The sequence below is a fragment of the Simochromis diagramma genome, unplaced genomic scaffold (assembly GCF_900408965.1).
Source record: "Simochromis diagramma unplaced genomic scaffold, fSimDia1.1 OVJJ01000603.1, whole genome shotgun sequence".
In the NCBI taxonomy this organism is placed as follows: domain Eukaryota; kingdom Metazoa; phylum Chordata; class Actinopteri; order Cichliformes; family Cichlidae; genus Simochromis; species Simochromis diagramma.
Window position 1 is genome coordinate 15,325,645 of NW_024387414.1, and position 12,198 is coordinate 15,337,842.

A 12,198-nucleotide genomic window follows, 5' to 3' on the forward strand; every position below is an offset into this window, starting at 1 on the left:
CCCCCCCCCCCCCCTTTTTTTTTTTTTTTTTTAAATGATTGGCCTGGTGGTGTGCCCATTTTACAAGCACTCTTTAACTCCATTAGCTCACCATTTGTGCTACAGACAAAATTCAAACAGGTTTGGAAAGAAGAGAAGACGCGATTTACGGGAATATTCTGTGATTTTCTGTAGCACAAAGCACAAGGTACTGCTGTCTGAACAGAAATATCAGCTGTGCCTAGATTTTACTATGTGAGCTTTACATTACTTTACATCCTTAACCATTCTGGACTTAGAGAGAAACTTCAAATAATTTCTTAAAAATATGAATATTTTTGAATTTTACAGCCAAAATTACAAAATAAATCCAGACGGCTTGTATGAAAAAGATGAAAAATTATGTTTTCAACCAACATGTCTGTGGTCTGCAGTAACACCAGTTTTTACTTCTTACAGATGTGTTTTAAGTTTCCTTGCCCACAAGTCTTCTAAGGTCACCACAGGTCAGAGTCATTGAGAACGAAGCTCCATGCCAACGTCCATGTGGCTGACTTCAAAAAATTATAACAAGAACGACTACTCGTCCGTGGTGTACAGTTCTATTGGATATATAGTGTTCAGCTATTAATACCAATACTACAAGAGCTGTTTTGGTTTTGTGCTCAGAGTAGCTGCCAAACAGATTGTTACTGAAAATTCAGTAAATAAATGAGATGTCAGAGTGTGATAAATTATCTCTCGGCTTATTTACGCATGATTATGATTGTTTTATGAATAGGCATAAGTATTAACCACTTAAACCATATTTATGCTTTTTATAGATTTACTGAAAGCATGCTTATATTGAAGCTCCCAAGATGGACAGTCGAATAGAATGGTAACAATTCTAGATGCTCCCCAATGGCAGAGTTCAGGCTGATTGCCTGTAGGCTGATGTGGAGTGAATGGCCTTAGAGGCTCTAGGCTGGTCTATGTGTGGCCCGGCTGGTCCAAGTCAGCAGTAATGACTGGCTTTGGCCAGCATGCCTGTTAGTGTGAATGGGGTTACTCTGGGCAACACCTTTTCAGCTGGGTCCTATGAAGTCCCCAGTATGGTGGTCTTTGTCCACACAAGGGCTGTCCTCTCAGCAAAAAGGGCTTCTTTTTTGTGAGGACTATCAACTGGTGATGGATTATACCCACCCTTCTTTATTCATCCGGGCAGAGTAACAGAGAAAGATGTGAGCGAGCATGTATGTCTTAGGTATATGCAGATATGTTTGCAATGTCACACTCAGCATAAAAAGCATTACATGTGTAAATGTATAGTTTTCTTTGGTGAACCTGACGTGATCCCCACAGTTTGTTTTTCGTCAGATTCTCTTTTCCTGAATTTTTTTCTTCCTCCTTAGCTTCAACCATCTTTTGCTAAATTTAGATGTTTATCTGCTGCTTGGCTCCAAAAGATTTAGCAGGTGAACTTCATGGCAGAAACCTGCAATTGGAGAGACTGTTCGGCCCCAGTGTAAAGAATTGGCCCATAATTCTTATACACAGCTGTGCCTTTGTTTACAAGTGTATATGCTGCTGTTTTCAGTTGCAGACACGCTTAACTAGAGTGCTGGTGTCATGTGCATCTCATGGCTTACATTGCAGCAATGCTATGTGCAATATGTTAGTAAGAGAGGTAAGAGCAGGTTAAGTTTATAAACTTGTAGTTTTAATATCTTCACGTGCAGCACTGAAGACATTTTAAATGGCCGATGATATATTGTTGTGTTCTCCTTTTAGTTTGATTTTGCCTTCAGTTCTGGTCTTTTACTTGCACACTAGACTTCGTCTGTGAGAGTCATTACCCCACACCCCTCCCGAGGGGTCAGCCACTTACCCAGGCTGACACAGTAACCTCCAGACGACCTTTCGCTTTGCCAAATGTTATGCCTGTAAACTGCGTGAACTCTTATCACAGTAAATGATGAAAGAAAGAACAAGACTTGTTAGTGGGAGCTAAAGCCGGGTTTAGGTAACCCTAGATGTACAATTCTGCTTTGTGCACTCATGTTGTAAGTACCTCTGTGTGACACATGCATAGGAAAGTAGCCGTGCGTTGTAGACTGAGTGCAGCACCGAAAAATACATGAATAATAGATGACAAAATATCTGTGGAAATGTTCTAGGTTTTATTTTTTTTATTTTTTTCAAATTTGTATTTATTTATTTTTTGGGTTACTGAAACAGTGACAGACAATTTCGTGAAAGGGTAGTAGAGTTTTTGAAGTAACGAGCGCTTCATAAAACATGCAGCTTTAGTGCATATCGAATCTACTGTTAGTGAGATTTAGCATTGTTAGCTGGATAGTTTTGCTGTCTTCGGAAAGAGTCTATTCCCCACTGTTGCTAGTATTTATGCAAAGCTATGATGACTGGTGCTTCCTCCAAACTCACCCTGAGGTGAGACATATGAATTGTTTCAGTGCTCCAATCACCTCTGCAAGTAAAAAAAAAAATCTAAATCTCAATTATTTCTTTACATTGTTACTTCTGTTATTCTTCTGATTTAAAATATAAACAGATTTCATATACACTTGCATCCGACTTCATTAGGTAGAAGTCCTCATCTCATCTTTTTGAACACAAATATTTAATCAGTCAATCATATGGCACCAACTCAATGCATTTACACATAAGAACAGGATCAAAACAACCTAATGAAGTTTAAGGGACATTGAGTGTGATATAGTATTTGCTGCCTGACTTGCTGGTCTGAGTTTTTCAGAAACTGCTGATCCACTGGGATTTTTCCACACAACCTCTCAAGAGTTTACAGAAAATGGTCCAAAAACCCTCTGAAAATATCTATTGAGTAGCAGTTCTCTGACTCAAAATACCTTATTGATGCCATAGGTCAGAGGACTGACTCCCTTGAGCTGGTAAGAATACAGAAGTAAACCAAATAATCATTCAGAAGAGCATCTCTGAGCACACCACTTATCGAACCCTGAAGCAGATGGGCCACAGCGGCAAGAGACCTCACTGGGTATCATACCTGGCAGCTAAGAACTGAAACTGAGGCTACAATTTGCATGAACACACCTCCGAAGAAAATCATCGCCTGGTCTGATGAGTCTTGATTTCTGCTGTGACATTCGGATGAGAATTTGGCCTAAACACAAGATCATGGATCTGTTTTGCCTTGTATCACAATTCATGCTGTTGGAGGAGGTTTAATGGTGTGGGAGAGATTTGACTCACTTTGAGCCGCTTAGTACCGATTGCACATCATTTAAATGCAGAGCATAACTGAGTATTGTGTCCATCTCTGTATCACCACAGTATACCCATCTTCTAGTGTCTGCTTCCAGCAGGTATTTCTTGAATATGACAATTAGTTCATTGTAGTCAAATGGCCTCCACAGTCACCAGATGTCAATCCAGCAGAGCACCAGCTGTGTAGTGCTGTCATGTCATTATTTACCAAAGTCTCTCAGAAATGTTTGCAGCACCTTTCTGAATCTCTGCCACAAAGAATTAAGGTAGTCGTGATGGTAAACGGATTCAGCTAGCTAGGTGTACCTAACAAAGTGGCCCGTGTGTGCATATTGGAAGTAAAATTTAAAGTAAACTTGATTTGTAGCCCCCCCAAAAAACAGGGAGAAATGATACACTTCACCTGTAAACACCAATAGTTGGTAAATCATTGTCATCTTAAATCTTATTGTTGTAGCTCTGCTTTTCTTTGTTTTTTTCTTACTAAATCATTTTAAATTCCCAAAAGTGTGATTGTTAAAGCAGGACATTAGACAACCTGCTCTTACTAAAGTTGCCAGTGAGGTTTTAGCTTGAGGATGCCAATATCAGAGTCACAGTTTGAGGGGTAAAATGTGTGTTTGAAGGATGGAGGGCACAAGAGATCCCCCAGATATGCTGTCATAACCCATGCAACCGCACTTTTTGCTATGGGCCTATTGGTAGTGAAAGCAGCACTTAGATATGTTTGTACTCTTCGCCCTCTATCCCTCTCCCTTTCTCCCCAGGCACCATGTCACTCCAGGGGAAATCCAGCACTCTCTGGCTATGCCCAAGTTCATAACACCAACTAACCCCCCTCTTTTCACTATCCACCATCACAAGGGTCAATGTGCCCTCACCCTACAATGCCCACGGTCTTTACCAACACTGCCCTCCAAAGAGAAACAAAACTGAACTGAAAAGAGACAAAATGGCCCCACGCCGCTTCTCCTGTCAAAGCTCTTGACAGGCCCAAGCGGAGGACCCCAGAGGAGGGTTTAGTTGAAGATGATGACGACAGATATAACAAGTTGTTGTGTTACAGCACAGTTACACTTTGGCCCTTGTTTGTCCATTTAGTTATTCAGAATCATCACAGAGCTAACTGATTCCCATGCATGTCATGTTTAGTAACATGACAGATACAATCAAATGCTGCTTTTTATCAGTCTGTGGAGCGTGAAGGGTAAGTGAGGAGTTAGCTATTCAAGAGAACAAGAATAAACATTCCATTAGGTATTAAAAAAAACTTGAAATATTGTCAGCTAATCAATTTCCTGTTTGGACATGCTCGCTTTTAATGAAATTCAGTCAGTTATTAGTCCCTTCCCCTTTTTCCAGTGTTAGGGAATATAATTACATTCAAAATGCTTACTCATCCTTCTGCCTGCCTGCTGCCTACTCTGTCAGATGCATTAGGCCATGAAGCGGAATAGATGAGGAGCCTGTGTCTGTATCTGTCTATCTGTCAGTCCTCCTGACTGTCTGTATGCCTGACTTTTAGATTATCCCGGATCAGGCAGCAGGTGACATGGTGAGCAGGTGACCATCACCCAATTACCAAAGAGGAACTTGAGAAAGCTCCAGTGTAGTTTGCGTTTGTTTCTTTCTTCTCTTGTCTCCTGAAAAAGGAAAAGGGAAAAAGCTTTATCAGGTAGCATGCAACTTAACAAGCAAGAAAATGCATCCGTCCTTTCTTGCGTATTTTTTGCTAGTATTCAAATGACGCTGAAGGTTAAATATACTACAATAAACCATGTTATTGCCAAAAAGAATGCAGAATAAAATCCCAAATATTCTAAAAGTGATTAATAATGTCAAATTAATTTGACAAAATAAAAGGATGAGAACAAATTTTTACTTAAAAATTTCAAAGTCTAAAGGAGAAAGACTTTGCTAGTCAACAGGTTATTCTTAGGGCAAGGCCAGGGATTGTGTTACGCTCTTTGTTACCACAAAAGAAGAGAAAGGTAGAGCTTCTTCTCAGCTTTTGTTAGGTGCAGGTGGGCTAGAATTTCCAAAGTGATTGGCATAAAGGATTTATGCCGGGTTGTTTCTGCATTTTTTTTTCTGGGAAGGTGGCGGAAGTATTCTCCGAAATTGCCAGGGTAAATGTGCTCATAGTTTACTTGTCGAATAGAAAGGTTCATCACCTCATTATGTGGGTTTTTGGTGTGCTAAAGCCAATACTAGTTCCTATAGATACAGCAAATGATTTCCCACACAATGCCGTGAAACTTTAGAGTTGCGAGGGATTACAGCGCTGGCAGGCGATTTACCTTGGTTTAGTCACTGAACAGATCAGCAAGTCTACCAGTTTCAGCCGTGAAACAGTCTGCTGCCATTTTGACCCTTGGCTGGTTGTAGAAATGGGGCTGGAAATGGAAGACATTGACCTGGTGTCATGGACAGATGTACACATTAGTTCACAGTGGCTGCACTGCAGCTGTGCCGCCCAAGGAAATGGAATTGGCAAAAGGTATCACCTCTAATGTGACCGCAGTCTATGAATACTGGACCTAGAGCTATATATTAAAAATACATTTTGTTGAATTGTTCTGCATTAATAAAATGACCCAAGCTTATCTTATTGGTAACAGCATGTACCCAGATTTCAGTCACTTTTTCTCCACTGCGATTGTAATGACTTCAATGTAGAGAAGCAATTTTCAGTTTTATGTAATTTCAGTGAAATCACCGAGTTTACAAAATGCTGTCAGCATTACAGCACTGATTGATTAAGTAGATGTTTATGGTAAATATCTTGTCACTTCCTTAAACATATTCCTGTGCCAGCTAATCTGATTGGAACAGCCAGACCGGTCATCATGTGTTCTAACAAGGTGTTGGGTTTCCCATCGTCCTAAGCTGTACAGTGACACGGGCCATTTGAAAGTGTGGCTAAAACTCTATGGAAGAAATGACTCGTTAAATTAGCACCTAATACTCCAGTCATTAGCAAGCCGTTACCACCACTGGAATGCCTTTGATGGCGCTGCTTTGTGTGAGTAGGTCCCTTGTAAGCTCCAGTTGGAAAAATCTCTCCATTTAGATGTTGGAATATTACACAACTGCTTTGCATTGTAACGCACACAAGCAAAACAAAAGAAGATGCCCAAAACAGTGATTTAGTGTGTTCTCTGACCCTTAAACGACTGACGTCATATCCACAAATAAAACTACAGAGAGTGGAAATGACCGGGCAGCATAAAATGCCGTATTCTCTGAGAAACAGGTCTTTGGGGTCTTTGGTAAGCTGAAGGGAATTGTCCATTGTGGGGTGATATTAGTAACCCTCTTAGGCAAAGCTAGTCTGTGGGCCGACCCCGAGGGCTCATTTCAAGTGCTTAGCGCTCGTTTGGAGCTTTGTCACCCCTCGCCCTGTTGCCAGCATGGCCCCATCCCCTCTGGCTGTGGTGGCGGAGCTGTACCACAGACCTTTACCCCTGCCCACCACCAGGGAGGGAACACTGACATCACAGCTCTAAGACACACACTCACGCACACACACACATTGACTAAGATTGTAGCACACATCCAATTTCACATTGCCCCCCTCCACCACTGCACCACAGCCAATGGTCTATTTTCCCGCCGTCCACTCCCTTCCAACACCCACCCCCCACCCCTCGCCCCTTTCTTATGTTTTTCCTCTTTCTCCACCCTCGCGAAGGTTGCCAGGCAGCAAAGAAAGACTTCACACACACATACACCCCACTATGCCTCTGAGGGTTATCCGGATGTCCTTGTTTACATCATGGAGTGTGCAGGTCGTAGGGAAGCAGATTCAGAGCCTCCCTGACTATGTCTCTCGAAGTCCTACACTGACCTCCATTCATTTGTTGTCAGTGTGAAATGCTCAGGGCAGTAATGCATTTGCTGCAAACATTGCTACAATAATCTACTGTACTTACAATGCTTTTAAAATATTTGGTGTAAAATTCAAAGATAAATTCAAAATTATTGAAAATAATTTGATTGTCTTCATGCATTTAGCTGTGGTTAGGATTACTTCATTTGGTATAGAAGAGAGTTTTTTGGCCCTGATAACATTTATCAGCTCTTATATTGGCTGTCAGTGATGTGTGTGGTGGTTGCTGGCTGTTACTAGGCTGTCTTTTCCCTGTGTGTCAAACCAATCGATTGGTTTGTTTGCTCCTCCCTCCAACTTTGATGTTACCATTGATTGTTCTCATCTGCCCCTGAACTCAAAGGTTAGAGGAGCTGAGCTGCACTTCTGAATTGCTTTGACCTTCGCTCTGCACATGCTCAGTGGGTTTACAGAGCCCAGAGCCAAACAGACATGGTGTAGCCAGGCCCGTGGGTGCGTGACAGCCAGACAACGGTGTGATGTCTTTTTTTTCCCTTTAACTCACCCACTGAGGATGATGTATATGTGATTGATTTTTCTCCTACCTCTCTCTCTAACATGTTTCCGCTGCAGTGCGCTAAGCAGGACTGAGTCCAGGCTTGATCAATGCATTGTTTTTCTTTTTCAATCACACTCGAGTGAGCTGAAGACACGAAAGGTTACACAGGTGAGGTTTGGCAGGGTATGGAAGCAAAGCAGCGCTTCTGGAGGCCCCCTCAAGGCCGGTGTATGAGTTTGCCTGGGATGTTTGTGTGTGCGTGCGTGCATGTGTGTGGGGGGAAAAAAGGAGTGAAAGAAAGACTAACATGCAGAGAGAAGTTGAACAGATTCATGTTTTTCTAACAACTTCATCTTCTGGTCTCACCAGTCTTAGTTCATGCTTATTATGTGCCTCATGTTTGTTCTTCACTGGGAATCATTTTCCTTGCCTCTGTGTAACCTTAGCTTTACCATCTCACATTAAATTACAGGTCCTTCACAAGTGTCTCAGTTCTCACCTTCCCTTAGATAATCTGCAGGAAGACTACTCTTCTTTCCTCTGTTTGCCTCACAAATGGTTTTCTGAAACACACACAAAGGCAATATGCTCAACAACTTGAGCTGTCGGCCACAGGAGCAGGAAGAGAAGGCTTCATATCAGACACGAAGATCAGTCATTTAAAACACACTCAGGTGTTTCAGCACTAAAAAAATAAAGGCTGAAAGTCATCTACCCTGAAGGGGTAAAGAGTGCGGCGTTGTTCTGATTATCTCTAAGTAATGACGCTCTTAAACCCGTACCCAAACACCTAGTCATTAGGAAAAAGATAAGTATCTGTGGGAGTGGAAGGGCTCTGCTAAAGCTGGATGTCTGGAGGGGAAGGACGTGGCAGGCAGGGAAGGTTTACAGGGTTGAGGTGGGCTAGGTGTGGGAGTGCAGGCTTTGGCCAGTGGGTTTCAGATGTCATGGCAGATTCTTTCAGGGGGAAATTATAGGGTTTAACTTCTCTTGTACCCAGAATGGCAGTATTCTGATTTAACTTCCTCAATAGACACTTGGGCAACAAGCCACTCAGCACCATTGTCAGGGCCACACTTGACTCCGGAAATACTTCACCTCCTCTCACGCTCTCAACAGCTCTTCAAGACTTTGTTCATGGAGGGCCGCCGACAGCCTTTCATGGCAGATCTGGAGAAAGCAGAGCAGGCAGTGAAACCCCTCTTAAGCTTTATAGCAGTAAGCATGTTGGTGTTTGGGGGGTTTACACGAGTGGCCCTCATTAACCTCTTAGCGTCTTTGTGCTTTGAGTTGGCACAGGGCTGCTCTGTAGATAAGCTTTACTGTAAAAGACTTTCTTGTAGACAACTGAGCACAATTTGTGTTACAGTAAAGCAGTCAGCGCTGCTGCACTGATGCAAACGCATCCATCCAGATTTTCCGGGCACAGTTGTGTTGGAACACACACTTTCTCTTACTTCATAAATGAGTGATTTTGTGTCCCATTCACAATTCTCCAAAACAACCCTAACACACACACACACACACACACACACACACACACATACATATATTCCCCGTGAGGTGTAACAGACCTAAAGCTCTCTGAAGCATTTAGCAACACGCTGGCAGGTTTACTCCATGCTGCCAGTGCTGAGGGGAGTGCTGAAGCATCTAATGCAATTTCAACCCAACATGGCTCTCTGCGAATAAGCATCACTGAAGAGTAACATCTACTGTATGCTGATCCACTGCAGAGCTTTCTTCTTGCACTGACGCTCTGCCCCCTCCCTCTGTCCCTCTTCTCTCTCTCTGATTTGTGCAGAGACTGCATTTGCCTCCAGACTTGTCTGAGACAGTGAGTCGTGTGAGCAGGGGGGAGCTGGCAGGAGCAGCCGCGGTGGCGTCAGCCTGTGGCTCCGGCACTTCCGGCAACAAACACCTGGACTTCTAGAGCTCCCACACAGTCGCTATAGGCAACCAACACCTGGAATGCCGCGTCGTTGTCCTCTTCACTGCGGTGACCAGGTTGTTCCCTTGCCCACGTAATGTCAACATCTATAACCCTGCCAGCCATTACCACCTGCCAACTGACACAGCCAGGGGTGAAGATCTAAACATCCACAGTACCTCTTCTCATAACCGACACATTTCTTCCTATATTTCACAGCTCTTCTTTTATTTACACTTAGTCTACATGCTTTTTGTTTTTTTCCTGACTCTGAAAGCTGATATTCACACAATCCACGCTGTCATTACGGACTCATTTCACTTTTGTTGCTAGAAAACCTTTTTCTGTTTTTCCTGCAAGCTGCAGAAACATAGAAACACTGTGTTGTTTTGAAATGTAATGTAAAAGTAAATGGCTGGTAAGGTGATGATTACTTAACCTAAATAAAATACAAGCTGGGTGTTTTTTTCAGGTTTGGTACATTTTGTAAGTTCTTTGTTGTTTTCTCTGCCTCTAGAGAATATGTTTACAAGCAAAGTGCAGCCGTTAATTTTTTTTTTTTTAACCTTTCTTTACAGACAGACAGTCGAAGTAAATATTGAATAATTTAACTAATCTCTGGGCCTCTGTCGACTCACTCCACTTTACAAAAGTCTATAAATACAGTTTATTTTGCAGGTTGATCAAATTTTCTTATGTAAAAGTAAATAATAAACAATAAATATACAGAACATGGCACACACTATATTGTCGGTTTTTACTTTACTGCAGTTCAACGCCAACTCTGAGGAGAAAATAGACTGTGAGACTGGGAGTGACTGATCTCTGGTTTGCCTGACTGGTTTCAGGTTTGGATAGGGATGCCTCCATCTGACCCTGAGACTGTGCCTGTGAGTGATGTATACCTCCAGTAAGCAGAGCAGAGCAGGAATGTGGGCAGAGGGTAGGAGAGCTGAATTTGGGTGCAGGCTTCACACCTCATCAGGCATGTTTGCTGGATGAGCTGCTTTGCCATGACAAGCCCAAAAGAACAAATTAGGTCAAACGGTGACATGGAGAAACAGAGGAGAACAAAAAATCAACATGAAAAATTAAATGTTTCATTTTTATTTTCCTCAGTCTGCTGTTGATGCCAGTTTGAATATTTTTGCTCGTAAAAACTGGCAGTATTGGTAACCATCTGCAACACTTGTCGGGAGACGGTAGTGTTACCTGACGGATTCATACATGAGTGGAGCGCTCTTGTATCAGGTGTATATTATGAGCAAGAACGAGTTTTCATACGCAGGTCACTTACGCATGTGAATGAAAGATAAAAATGCATTTTTTTAAAGTTATTGTTGCTGATGACATATTCAGGGTACAAATTAAAGGTAGATAAAATAAAACAGACTTATTTTGACACGTGTTTATGTTCCCGTTTTACTAGCATGCAAGTTTGTTGTTTTTTTGTTTTACATTATTTAGCCCAAGTTTCTATGTCAGCATGCTGATTCACATTCTGTCTACTCGGTTCAGAAGCACTTGAGCTGATTGTTTTTTTTAATTTATAAAATGTTTCGAATCAAATTTAGAATTTAGCATATGACTTATCATAGAGCGGATTTGTCAGCGTCCTCCCACAATGCAGCGGCTTATGATTAGCCAAGTGTTTGCCTGTTTTGTCACCTGTCTTCTGATTGATTCAGTTTTGTTGCTCAAAATGCAATGCACCTTTATTACTAGGTATGTTACCAGTCTGTAAATGAAATCCGTATTACTGTCACATAAGATGAACATTCGATGCTGTAGGTATATTATGCAGCTCTTCCTGAAGTAGTGTGGAGATTGCACATCTATATGTTTCTTAGCTAAAGCCAACTATTTGAATACAGTTGCTTTTACTTGGGTTTTATGGATTGTATTTTATCACATACTATTAAAGAAGTAAAAAGTAGGGTGTTTTCTTAACCACATTCAATATCTTTTTTCTGCATTAACTATTTCTCTGAGAAGTTTAGTGTAAAAGCAGATTCCCCTTCAAATGTGTTGTTGTGCGTTGCTTTAGAGATGAGAACCAATTAAGCCATACTTGTCAAAAACATCTTACTCAAAGCTTATACTACTCTTTATTTTGTATTCATAATGATGAGGGAGGCATGACTTCATGTTTGCTTCAAGCACATGCTCACGCTGAGACGCTAAGTAGCCGGGCGTCAGCGTTTGTTCACTTGCTGTGGGAATTCAGATTCAGATTTCTCCAGGTCAGAATTATTGTGTCTCATTAAAAATCATATCAAAAAGTAAAAAGTTCTCTGCAACTTTTACAGAAACTTCTATTGCCTGACTTTGTTCCGCACAAGAATTACATTTAAACCATTTTATCCCGAAGCTGTGTATTATTTAGACTTCCACTAATTGCAGTCTTTCTTGCATTTTGAATCTCTCTGTAATTATTAATGTTCCTCTTCTGTCTTGCCGCAGTCATCGAGTCTGCTCCGTCTTCCCCTCCTCGTGCTCCCGAAACAGACTTCCTCCATTTGTGTGATAAACTGGATTAAATGAACAGAGAAATTGTTTTAGTCCAAGAAAAAAAAAAATCCTCTTAAAAATCTGATTAACCTCCAATCCTGCAAACTTCTAACTGAACTATTTAATATCGAGTGAGAC

General features: G+C 41.6%; 1 protein-coding gene across 2 annotated transcripts in view; it reads left to right on the top strand.

Moving 5' to 3' along the window:
- The window catches only part of elp4 (elongator acetyltransferase complex subunit 4), a 55,538-nt gene extending 44,034 nt beyond the window's left edge, over positions 1–11,504 (top strand). For both annotated transcript variants that reach the window (XM_040011177.1, XM_040011175.1), the window contains one exon: positions 9,424–11,504. In XM_040011177.1, the coding sequence (XP_039867111.1) occupies positions 9,424–9,552 (129 nt within the window). In that variant the 3' untranslated portion in view covers positions 9,553–11,504. The remainder of the gene's footprint in view (positions 1–9,423) is intronic.
- The last annotated feature ends 694 nt before the right edge of the window (positions 11,505–12,198 follow it).